Source organism: Mustela nigripes, chromosome 7 (assembly GCF_022355385.1).
Source record: "Mustela nigripes isolate SB6536 chromosome 7, MUSNIG.SB6536, whole genome shotgun sequence".
NCBI classification, from domain to species: Eukaryota; Metazoa; Chordata; class Mammalia; order Carnivora; family Mustelidae; genus Mustela; species Mustela nigripes.
In genome coordinates, this window is record NC_081563.1 from 72,404,719 (window position 1) to 72,418,326 (window position 13,608).

The window sequence follows — 13,608 nt, forward strand, 5'->3', positions numbered from 1 at the left end:
CCTTGCTAAGGTAATTGGTAAGTTTTAACTATGATTCTTTCTGGCTTGAGTCTAGAAATTTGAGTGATTTTTTTTATACTACCTGTGAGCACTGTAAGATGAGAATCATAATCATGCTCAGAGACTCACTGCCAGGTCACATGTGATAACATACAATAGCTTTGTGAATCATATGTGCTACACAGGTATAAGGCAAGGGCTTTTCCAGTCTTCCCTTCATCAGAGAGGCCCGGGTCAGAACTGTGACCTATGTTACTTCATAGGTCTTCAGTTACTTCCCCAAAAGTAGTCCTCTGGTCTACTGTCACTGTAGCCAGCCTCTCACTTGGCCTGAGTCAGACACTGGTCACTACGTCCCCCCAAGCAGGAAACTGCTATGAAACTACCACACGGTCTACTTCAAGTTCCTTTCTCAACATACATGAGGCAGCCAGCACTGCCCACACTTGTTCATAGAGGGGCAGGGGAAGGGCATATTCACAATCATCCCCAGAAGCCCTTCTTCCAAGGTCTCTATACCAGTTTCCTGTTCAGTTTGCATGAGAGGTTAAGAACTATGTAACTGGAAGGTAGCATCTCTCATCCCTTGGTGTCTCAGGCAAAACCAACATGAATATTCTATTTCACCGAGATGTGCCCTAGCTAAGGATACAAAGGTATCCTACAGTGTGCTCAAAATTGAAAGCACAAAGAACATCAACAGCGACAGCTAGCTGCACAATTAGCCCATCAGAAACTTTTTAACATTCAGGCCTGTTTTGTCTATTATTTTTCTTCAGTTTAGTTCTCTTGATTCAATTTGCCACTAAAGCACATGATTTCTTTGTACCCACCCACGGTACCTTTAGAGGTTAATTGTTGGGCTGAGAGCATGAGTCTTATTACGTGGCAAACATATCTATACAGTTACAGAGGAGTTACTCTGAGTCTCTTACCTTCTTCAGATGCAAGTAGAAAGTGAGCCAAAGTTCACTTGACATAATGATCCCTACTTGGGTTCAGCTAACTTCCTAGAATGGCTTCTAGAACTCAGAGAAACATTTTGCTTACTAGTTACCAGCTTATCATAAAGGGATATAACTCAGGAAGAGCTAGATGGAAGAGATGCACACGTAGGGCAAGGTGTGGGGAAAAGATTCAGAGCTTCTGAGCCTGCCACTCTCCTCACATCTCCACCAACCTAGAACTTCTGCACAAGGAAACGGGACAAACATGAAATATTTGTTTATTATAAATTACAGTATCATGGCCCTCATGAAGAAACCCTCCCGGGCATTTAGTTGAACACATTTCCAGAGGTAAGGAATGGAGTGCTTAGCTATATAGTCCATTCATTCATCTGTGGGCAACCTTCATAATGAAGGACCATCAGTCATTATGCTAAACCTGATAATGTTAACAGCACCAACTTTATAGAGTCAGAAAGAGGTGGATTTAATCTCTAGCTCTGCCCTCCTTATGTGTGGCTTTGTGAAAATTACTGGACCTCTATCAGCTGAGCCTCCTCAGCTCTGATATGAGGATGGTAATGATACCTGTCTCCGCAGGTAGAGAAGAGGAATAAATAAAACGATCAATGTTAAGTGCTTGGTGGTGCCCGGTGCATAGGAAATGTTCAATAAATGTTGACCATTATTATTATTAATCCTATACCTATCTAGAGCAACACAACACTAATCTATTACCATTTCCATCTGGCACCCCTTCAGAATTATAGGCTTTTCTTTCCAAGCAAAATATCCTACACATTGGACAATATGGTCTTGCTTCCTCACCCCATCCCAGAAAAAAATAAGGCAAGCATGCATCCCCAAATAACCTTATTTACAAAGTAGATACATATATGATTGCAGTATTAATGTATACATGACAAAATATATGCAAAAAAATATTTTAAAGCATGAAACCAAGATGAATATAGGTTTTTACGTCTTGTCTCATTATATATATTTTATATGACACAAAAAGCCTATTTTGCTCCAAGTATAATAAAAATATTTTAGAGAAAGCAATGTCCTAGGATATGCTTCATTATTTTTTAATCCTTTGTTTTACACTGGAAAAGCAATTCACAGGTTGTATCAATACTAGATTTCAGGGGCTGTCAAAGCTGAAAACCAAGTATCACTAAAATAAGTAGATCTCAGAGAAGACAAGCCTACAGCAGTACTCTGAGTCATCAGACTCAGTGGTTCAACCCTATACTTTCATGCTAATGTTTTTATGACATTCAGCTAGGAAATTTTCTTCCCTAATGTCAATCAGATGTTCTTACAAACTACCTACAAGGTATTGCATTTTTATATTTCCAGTGAATGTGTTCAAAACCCAATGAAAAAGCAAACAGGTGAGAAAGTTGTGTTTCCATATTTTTTAAAATGTATAATATGAGAATTTTAATGATGACATGCATCATTTTTTGCAATAAATGAACTATTTCCATTCTTTTTTTTCCCCAGATGATCTCTACATAGCATAGATTTCTTTCAAATGCATTGTTTTCCCCCTCATTACTAATATATCATCTTTTCCTTAAAAAGACAAATCAAATGTGCCTAATTTTAAAAAATATCTGCTCTGTAGCATATTTCTGAAGTCATTTGTTATCACAGAAAATAACCAATTTGGATTGCTTGTATTTTTGTTAAAAATAGTCGACTAAGTCTTCAATTTTGTCAACTCTTTGCAGTAATTTTCCTTGAGATGACCCGCAAACCTCTAGGTGATAATACGATCAGGACCCAGAAAGTACACAGAATCAGACACACAAGAAAGTTGATTCAGGCACAATTATCAGAAGTAGCCGAAGGAAATTAGAGGAGGGACCAAGAAGAATCTGGGAAATGTAGCTAGAGCTTCCTGGTGTTGCAAGAGGGTAAAAGGACATTCGGGCAGCAGATATCAGACCAGTCTGCTCTGGCATCATGGAAGTCCCACAGTGACAACTCTTGACCCAGACGTGGAAATGGCATCTCAGTACCCAAGAGAACTGACAAAAACAAACAACCAAACAAACAAGACATGGTCTAGGTCCTAGGGGAACCAAGAAATCAGGAATGGTCTCAGTGCAACTGGAATACAAGGCTGGAGAAAGACCAAGAACAGTGCCTGAATATGGTGCTAAGGTGTCGTGTAAGGAGTATCAGGACAAAGGATCAGAGTCACAGAGACATCAACTAACACTCTTAAAACCACACATCTTAAGAAATGGTACAGGTAGGACTTGAACCCAGATCCTCTAGCATTGGAGATGCTAGTTTCAAAATCTTTGCTCTCTGCCCTAAGAGGATCAGCGACTGATTATTAAGACAGGATATTAGGTCAAAACCGAATATGCGGCCACATTAACAGGACTGAGCTATTTAAAATCCTGATGTTGGGCTCATATATTCTCCACCACTACCACCCATCCTGGATTACTAAGTCTATTTTCCATGGAGGCTGAGGGGAATTTAAGCTGAGTATAAGTTTAATGGATCCAGTTCTGAAGTTACAAGACAGGGGAGCAGGAAACTAGGCGCTCCACTATCTCTTGTAATTCCCTACACAAAGTCATTGCACAGAAAAACTGAGGCTCTGAAAAAGCAGCTAAACTACTCAGTATTATCCAGATGGTAAGAGGAAAGGCATTCAAGTCCAGGGTCCCTAATCGTAAGTACAAGTCCTTTTTCTCTGTACCACAGCTTCTTATACACTGCCATCTAACTCCAAGATTGTGGAATTCTACACCTAATCAATCCAGTACACGTTAGCTAACTGGCATCTTATATAGTGAAGTATGTAAAGATGCAAATTCTCAATTGGTAAGACTGCAGTAAATAGAAATCTCCATATAAGTGAACCCCAGGTAAGAAATCTTTTCATGTGTTAACCAAGCACAGTCTACTCTCCTGCTTATCTGTTGGCAGATGACTATCTTCTCCTAGAGTGGTCAGGAGGAGAACACTAAATAATATAATTACATATGTAAAATGAAAAAAAAAAAAAAACTCAATTAGGTGCAAACAAATTCCTTATGGTAAAACAACTAGAAAGTAGAAAAAGAAGTTCAAGTTCAAACACTCAGCTTTAGCTTCTAGGAAATGTGCAAAAATTAATAGACCCCTAACCTAAACCCATAATCAGCAGTATACCCTTCCTAACTCAAATCTGCCTAAAGCCTCTCAATGGGCCTTCCAGTCCCTGGCATGAACTCTATTTCAGCCTCTGTTCACAGGTTAAAAGAGCTGATTTGCACAGTCTCAGAATTGATCATTCCCTGCCATAGTGGATTTGGGGTGAAATACAGATAAAGAATAGCCTTCTTGGCCAGCATGTGTGATGGAGAGGGTCCTTCTTTCCTGACTTTTCTCAGTTCAGTTATGCAGTAGGGTCTCAACTACCACTCGGTTTGTCCTGACCAAACGACCACTACGAAGCCCAGTGTTATGGGATGGTAAAAACATGGGCTACCTCTGCTCAGAGAACCCCCAAGTCATACTTCACCTTTCCAGTCACTTACCCATCAAGTCCACATTCCCCTACATAGCTGTAAAATCCTTAGCATACTACCTCCTCCTTACCTTTCTGTTCCATCTTCCTCTGTTCCCCCATGGCCCTCCCATGAATGAGCCATATGCATTCACTTCTCTCATTCAGGCCAATAAAGCTCTATACTCACTCAGAAATCTGGTTTTCTTTTCTTTCTACAAGAAGCCCGCCCCGACTCTTCCAACCCACATTGTTCTCCCCTTCTCTGAATTCTTAAGACACTCAGTGAATAACAGAGTTTGCACTACACCAGTCTGAGTATTTCATCTGTACCAACCCAAACTCACTTTCTGAAGCTGGGGGATGATCTTTGGTATCCTCTCTTGGATGGGACAGAGGCTGTATGGAAGGAAGACATACGGTCCAAAGCAATACAAGTAAGAACACACACGGTTTTGGAGACAACAAATCACCAGCACTTTTGAAGATTAATAAAAACACTAACAATGTTTACAATGATGAGCCTCAGAGCTCAGAGTTGTGGGGTCACCTGTCCATAAAAGGCAAGTATAGCACTTGCTTCGGCAGTATATACTACAAGACAAGTGCATTATCTCATTACGCGGCAGCACACAGTGGGAATTGTTCCCAGCAATAGAAGGAACCTCACTAAGGTCACCCCAACAGAAGTGGAGCCCATTTCCATTACGGTAACCTAAACATTAGTGACAGTTCAGCATGAAAGTTGTTAACACCAGCTCAGAACACACAACTTGCTGTTGAGAGGGCTAACTGGAAGTTTTCTTTAGAAAATCCTTTTGCAGAACTTAAATTTGCTGACATTTTACCCTCAGGCCTTTCCTGTTTTTGAAGATAAACCACAGTTGAGTGAATCAAAATAATTTTGCAGCAAACAGTCATTTGACCAAAGCAAACCCATTGAGACATAGAGCTCCTGGGTTATTACCCACTTCCAGCCTCCATCAGACATGAATTTATTGATCAAAGGGGAAAAATGAATTGAAAACTAAGTGTTCATCCGAACTCCATTTCCTGAGTTATCTTGGGGTTATGGAGAGTCTTAGCTATAAACTTATCACCAATAATCCATCTCACTAGATGGTCACTAGATCTTCTTAAGTGTCTTAAACCTAGCACTACTGGAATAATTTGAACCATTTTGCTGTGTGTTTTCTATAAAAACCAAAGATTTCAATGTGCAACTATAGACATTTATAGATATCCCGTAAGTTTTGTGGCTTCAGAAGCTCATGCTACTGATATTAAATAATGTACTATTCTCATTGACAATCAAAATTCTTCCCTCTTTCAATGTTGTAAAAGTCATAATCATTCATTAAGAGAGAGAGAGCCAGGTTACTATCTATATTATGTCAAATCCATCAGGTGTGATGAACACGGGTAGTGAATGATTCCTTTTCTATGCTCATCTCTAAATAGCACATAGCACATTGCCTGGCCTGAATAACATCAAGCATATTATATGTGCCAACCACTGTGCCAACACTGAATTTTCAGGAAAAACATGATTTTTGCACTCATGCCATTCACAATCTAGTTGAAGAAACTGATACTGAATAAACACAAAGTGTATACTTTAGAATTTTGATGGGTGCTAAGAAGAAAAAATGCTAAAAAAGGCATGATTATACTGGGAATAAATCAGAGGGCTTACTTTAAGCTGGCAGTTGGGGAGTTCTTCACTGAGAAAATGACATTTGCAGTTGACCCCTGAAGCATCGGTTGAGAGGGACTAAGCAAGATGTGGGTGGTAAGCCTTCCTTAAAAAGCATGTGCGAATGCCAATTTAGTGTATTTGAGGCAATGAGTGAGAGCCACAGATGCTACAGGGCAGGGGGAAGATGGCATGAGATAGGGTTCAAAGAGTAAGAAGTGCAAATTTTACAGTGGCATCAGTAGTGTTGGAAGAAATTGTATGCAATGAGGAAATCTTTTGAAAATGGAGTCAAAGAGGATTTTGAGGTGTATTGATATTGGGGAGTGAGGGTGAAGAAGCCAAGTTTAACTGTCACATTTGTAACACACAATTGATAGACGGTAGTGCTATTTATGAGGAAGAACTGAGGAGGAACAGTTTGGTTGAAGTGAAGAGGGAAAGAAATGTAGTTTGCTATGCATTCAGAAGAACATATAAAGAAACTCTAATTAGAGATGGACTAGAGCAGTCAGAAGTCAAGTATGAACCTAAGAGTCGTCAACATACTGGTAGTGCTTAAAGCAATTGGAAAGGAGATCTTCCGGCAAGATTATAAAGAAAAAAGGCAAAAGGTTCAGAGGGGGGGGGGCAAAAAGAAAATAAAAAGGAGTAAGAGGAACAACAGAAGAGAGCAAAATGACAGAAACTAACAGGAAAGGGGGAAAGTACTGAATCCTCCTAAAAGATGTTTAAAAAAGAATTTAAATTGCTCATTAGATTTATTGGTTATGGATTGGTACATTTGGCACATAATAAAGTAGTTTTGGTGGAGAGACATACCATGAAGAAACTTGGGAGGAGGCTGAGGGGAATGGGATAGAAGAAAATGAAGACAACAGATACAGACAGCTCTTTCTAGAAACTTTACAGTAAGGGAAAAAAGAGAAACAGAGCGGGCTAGGCTGCAACTGAAGACAGGTTTGCAGAGTAACGGGTAATAGCAGCCATCAGGGAATCTATATAAATGCAAGATTCAGTGCAAGCTGGTATTTGTCTTAGCCTAGGCACTCTAAAACATGTCTGAGTAATTTATTTTTATACCCCAACCCAGAGAAAGCAGTTGGATGACTAAAGAGAAGAAAACAAAGAGGGAGAGCCAGCTCAGGAATTTATCATCAGCTCACCACCACCAGTAAATGGGGTTCAGTCATGCTAGAGTCCCTCTTAAGTGTCATTTAGGATATATTCAGAATTCTTCACCCAAAGAATGGAAGAGAGGAGTTGATCACTAGTCAAAAGTCACTGTATGGTGTATCAACCTCTTTGCACTGCCTGATTTGTACATGCCTCTGAATGGTAGAGCAGATTCATTTGAGCGCCCCACTCAGATGTGGCAGAGAAGTCCAAGGCAGAAAATGAGACAATCAGTATAACTCCAACCAGTATCTGCCAAGTTAAGTCTGTATGTAACTAGTTGCTATGGTAACAGCTAGAGTAAAAGATGGACCAAGAGGATGTGAAGCAGAGCACAAAGGTGTCTGATAGAATGTCTACCTTGATATTCATGCACTCCACATCTTTTCCAGGCTAGAGAGATGAAGCACATTATGTCTAGTACATGACAGAGTTGGCACGTAGGTTCTACAGATTCCTGGCCTCAAGACTTCCCTGTGTCAGTTTAAGATTAATTACTCTAGGTAGCAGTGACACTAGAAAAATAAATTAACTGATTAATTTTTATTTTTTCTTGGTGACAGATTCAAGCAATGTTTTAGAAACATCAACCAATTAACTCAATATTTTATGTTCACATACTACATTCAAAATCTGAACATAGTCATATAGATTGTCAGAGAATATTAAATATGGCCCTTGCTTTGGTATCTCATTAAGGGAATAGTATTTAGACACACGAGAAGAGATCTAAAAATAGCAGATGATTAGATATGATTAAATAACAAATGGGCAATAGGACTGTGTCAAGCTAGTATATACTTATTTATGGCCATGTTTCTGTTTAGAATGAGTAGAATCTCAGAGATTTGGAGAGCAACTACGAAAGCCATTTGTTTTGGTAGAAACATCAAACCCTCAGTATTAGCAGAAACCATATCTGGGTAGACAAACTAAAGGTGATTTTACTTTCTTCTGTAAATGCTCCCATACTTTCTTTAATTCTGACAATAAACATGTATTACTTTTATATTCAAAGAGTATTTTTTACATAACCAGGGATGTGCAACAACTAGAACATTCATATATTGCTGATGGCAATGCATAATGGTGCAGCCACTTTGGAAAACAGTTCGGCACTTTCTAATAAAGTTAAACATACATTTACCATATGACCCAGCAATCCTGCTCATAGGTATTCACACAAGATAAAAAAATGTTCTCTCTCTCCCTCTCATATGCACACACACATGCATGTACACATGCTTACACACCGCCATCACCACCACAAATGTTTAAAGCAGTTTTTTTAATTATTACAAAAACAGGAAACAAACTACATGTCCTTCAATGGTGAATGGGTCTGCTCTGGTGCATCCATACAATGGAATACCGCTCAGCAATAAAAAAAAAAAAAACAATGAATTATTGATATATACAACATGATGGAAGACTGTCAAATGCATTAAACTGTGTGAAAGCAGTCAGATTCAAGAAGTTGCATAATACATAATTGCATTGCTATAACGTTTTGGAAGAGGCAAAATTATAGGAACATAACTGATCAAAACATAGGAGGACCAAATCAAGGGCTGCTGAGTAATCAAAAGAATTGACCAAGATGGATTCTATGTAGTTCATTGAGAACCAAGAGGGAACAAAATCTGAGAACCATTAGAGAAGCCACAGGCAGAATTCACTGACTCTGAATATAGAAGCAAAGATAGCACAGTCTATTCTAGAATCATAAACCCAAAAGGACACACGAACCTTCACATTGTTCACTTGTACCATGGAACATTCTTTAGATTGCAAGTGATCAAGACCAACTCTGGCTTGAGTAAGCCACATAGAGAAGAAAAATGGTGGTGAGGAGCTATTAGGATTCTGAATAACTCACTAGAGGGAAACTCTCATGTGCCTTGAAAATCTTCACCATTGCTGTGGCAGCAAATTTCAATCAGCTGGAGACAGGTGCAACTGGACATCATCTGGCCCAGCCTTGCAGACCTCTCATTTCCTGTGCTGGGTCTCCTCACTCACTGGGCACTCATTCAGCATGTAAGCCATTAAGTAGGGAGTTAACCCCATGGAAACACATCTGACCAATAGGAATAGTAGTCCATGACTAAATGTTTCCTCTTCTTTCCCATTCAGAGCAACAGTTCTGAGATCCATTTTGATAGTCTCCTAAATCAAGTGTTTGGCATTAAGTAACCAGTCGCAGTGGCCAACTCAACAACTTATCTTTGTATTGATTAACTTTCTTCCCCGTTTCATTACTTGATGTCACAAACTCTCTAAACTCATTATCAAAGATGCCATCTACAGGCTGGGCTTCATCTCAGTCTCTGCTTCCTGAGGAACCCAGATGAAGATAAGCAGACCTTGGGAAGGATCCATTATAGCTCTGGACATTTCAGCTATAGAAATTTATGGACTATCTCTTAAGGGTGATAGCATCAATGGATTCAGCTCTAATCAACTTCTAACCACTTCCCAGGAGACCGTCTAATTCACCAGAATTAGGTTACATGCATATTCTGGGGTCAGAGCACATGGAACCCCATGCTCTAATATCAACAGAATCACTTGGATTGGGGAAGGGGCAGTTTTCCAAAGACTACAAGCGATAATTTAGGAACATTTTGTTATCTAGTCACAATTCACCTTTGGATTGTGTTAACATTTTTTTTTTTTTTGTGCCCAGTGTTCCAAAATTCATTGTTTATGCACCACACCCAGTGCTCCATGAAATATGTGCCCTCAATACCCACCATATCTTATAAAAAAAAAAAAAAAGATAAAAAAAGTTTTGAAAAGTTTTGTGCATTGTGTCAGAAGTGTAAGTTTCTTTTCTCTAAGGAGTCAGTATACCATAGCAATTGTTAAGATAGCCAGGTTCATTTTTCCCTCATTTTAATTTTCTCTCTCTCCAGGTTAATATCCAACACGGGTATTAAGCACTTGCCAGCTGTTCACAAGATTCAATCTCTCCAAAAGGTTCTACTGTAAGTTTTTCCTTGAGACTTGACCTACTCAGTAGATGTCTTGCCCATTGGCCTCAGGGCCTGTAATATGCATTATTTGATGTATATCCGCCAAGGAGGTCACTCTGGGTAAGCAGAGGAGGAAGGAAGGCAAACAGGAAGGATCCTTGGGTTTTACAGGAAAGCCAGCTAAGCTCAGTTTGAAGACAGCAGCCTCCTCAAAAAGACCATTATCAACAGAGGAGTCTCCTTTCTTCACCACTCAGTGCTTAATATACCTCCCTCCTAAAACTACACCCCTCACCCCAGACTTGCACCACCCTCGCCTCTTCCCTCCTGAATTCTCATATTACCCTGGGCATAAAGAAACCAGCTGACAAGTTCACACTGTTAGCAAGATAATCTATTTGCCTTTTCTCAAGACATCTGCATTTTCAAAGAGGAGGAAAAAAGACAGTGTGTAATGCCATGTTTACTTTCAATAGTGAGATTGTAAGAATCTGGACAGAACCAAAAGGAAATGGTAAAGAAGGGGTATAGAGAGCTAAGGAAAAGGGGAAAGAAAGGGGAGAGGGGGAGGGAGGGGAAAAGATCTCTCAACATTTCTCAAATTGTTCTAGGCAGTTTACTATACCTATATACAGTGTATTTGTTAAATCTGACCATAGGGAAGCTTCATGGGAGCATGAGGGACATAATCTAAAAAAAATTAAAAAAAAAAAAAAAGATTTTCTCCATTGCTCCATTCAGGAAAAGAAAAATCAATGATAAAACTTTTCTGTGACCCAAGGGGAACAGAAGGAAGTAAACTGGCTGGAAGAGGGGGACTGAAATGGGAGGAAGCTGAAGGTCCAAGTACGATGAATGGAGAAGTTCCATATGTAGGTAAAAGGTCAGTGTGACTGGCTTTGTCACAGTGAGCAGGCAAGGATAATAAAGGAACGTATCAGAATCTTAACACGCTGAAATTAGCTACGAAAATGTCCAGACACAAGAGAAGAGGAGAAACTGTCAGCAATTTCATTTTTAGGAACGGATATACTGAAGATAAACTCAATGTCATTTATTTCCCTAACTTTGAACTCATCATCTTTCAGAACACTAACCGTTCCAACACTGCCTCAGCTAAAGACCATATCTTGCCCAGGAAGTTAAGCATGTGGAGGTTATAGGAGTGGAGGTGGCATAAAGACCTAATATGTTTGTACTTTCTTCTAGAGACATTCAAGATAATATCAACATCCACACAGTTGAAAGAAATTCTTTCATGGGACTGAGTTATGAAAGTATGATTTTGTAAGTAAAGAAAAAACTCCAATGGAGTAACATTTGGTTTCTGATTTAATCATCTCTCATAACAGGATGCTCCTTTTGTGTTTGGGTAACTTTGGCATTACACCATTTAAATTTCTCTCTGCTTCAGTATTTTTCTCTCATTCCCCATCTTTACATTTCAGAATCACAACATGGAGTCATGTTAATAATTTATGATTCTGTGGTGCGATTCAAATATTTAAAATTGCTCTTTGAATGATGGTCTCCTGCAATGCAACATCTGTTCTGAAGGACAGAATAACTGATGCATCAATAAAGCTAGTTATTGCCTGGCAAGGCTTTTGTTGCCCAAAGAAAAAGACCAAGGAGGAGGCTGAATTCGGAAGATATTCCTTCATAACCATGCCAAGCAGCTCCTGTTCAACCCCATGCTGGGCGTAAGATGACTTCTCTTTTTCTTGGAACAATTACATTTTTTAATGAGCTTGAGTTAGTCCCTCTTATTTTGAGGAATGTTTTCAAATGCACTCTGTGCCAATAATGGACTACTTCATCATCATTCATACTAGTAGTCTGTGTGACAGTTCATCCACTGCCCAATATGGCTAAGAAAGAGAAAGCTTGGGGCTACCCAGGTGTTGGCAGGGTCTACAAAGTTAGGGAAACAGAATGGCATTTGGGAAACTGGTAACCACCATTACATCTTTAGGAAAAGCATTTTATCCTTCCAGTTCACAAACTGTTGCGTTTTTTGAAAAATATACCAGTGTGTGTGTTTAAAATATGCCATTACATAAAAAGGTAAGTTCCAGCCAAGGAAGAATTTCAGTCATTTTCAAAGCAGTAACATGGTTCAGAGACTACCCAGCAGTACAAAAAAGAAAAGAGGGAGGGGGGAGAAACAGTAGAGATGAGGACATGCTGAAGATTAAAGCTAAGCACAGCATTTGATGTAAATTAATTAGAGAGAACAATAGGAAAGGTTTCAAAGAGACTAGCAGAGGCAATGCAAGTATCCTTCATACTTCAAAAAAATTTTAAATCAAAGGCATGTATTCAGTACATAGTATTAGAACAAAAATTTTAACTAATACCTACTCCTTCTCTTTAATACACTCATGATATTCAGAATTTATGTGCACCTGTATTAGAATGAGTCAATGGGGTAGAGGAAATATGAAAGAAGGGGAAAACAAAAGAAATGAATTAAAATATAAACAGAATGAAAAGTGTACAAAATAAAGGCAATTATCCTAAGAGGACAGAAGGAATAATTTACTCTGACTGGCCTGTAACATGAGGGTTGAAGGAACAGTTAAAGAAGGGAAAGGTGGCTGAGAAAGAAGGTTGTGTCTAAGATGGGGCTTTAACAGGTAAATGGGATATAGCCAGGCAAAAGGCAAGGAGAGGAAACAATCAAGTTTATGGAGGTTAAAAAAAGAGGGGGGAGGTGGAGAAAGAGTTTGGGGGAAAGAGGGAATACCTGAGTAACATCAGCTCGCCAGGTTAGAGCACAAATGACAGTGCACGGATTGCCAGGCTACATTATGGAAGGAGACTAGTGATAAACGCCATCAGGTGTACCTAGCCATCCTGTGCATCTTTAAATCTTGCTCTAAACATCTTTAAATATAGTGATTCTAAGTTACTTCATGTTACCATGTGTCAAATCTATTAACAGAGTATTTTATAAAAATACATCATTAAGTAGGAGTCTACAGATATCCTCACAGTTTTCTACTTTGACACACATTCTTTTTGTCCAGATCACAAGACAAAATCACAAGAGGGCAAGGATCCTGATCTAAAGAGGCCTTACCTCTCCCCGGGTGAAGGCAAACCTGAGGAAATAAGAACTTAGGACACAGCTTCACAAACCCAAGCCTACCAAGGAAATGTGCAGATCGTGGCTGTTCTTCTCGGGCTTGTGTTCATGGACACTATGTGGCCCCCCGAAATTTAGAACACACTCTCCCGGAGAGGAGAGCTTTCTTAACGGTCAATACTTCTCAGACCCATCTC

The 13,608-nt window shown here is 39.3% G+C and overlaps 1 protein-coding gene across 2 annotated transcripts in view; it reads left to right on the top strand.

Annotated features, from left to right (window-relative positions):
• FSHR (follicle stimulating hormone receptor) overlaps nt 1-13,608 on the top strand; it is a 160,727-nt gene that overhangs the window by 128,927 nt on the left and 18,192 nt on the right. Inside the window, exons 5-6 of one of the 2 annotated variants that reach the window (XM_059407808.1) lie at nt 10,261-10,332; nt 11,530-11,607. In XM_059407808.1, the coding sequence (XP_059263791.1) occupies nt 10,261-10,332; nt 11,530-11,607 (150 nt within the window). The remainder of the gene's footprint in view (nt 1-10,260; nt 10,333-11,529; nt 11,608-13,608) is intronic. The other variant, XM_059407809.1, reaches the window with a different exon arrangement.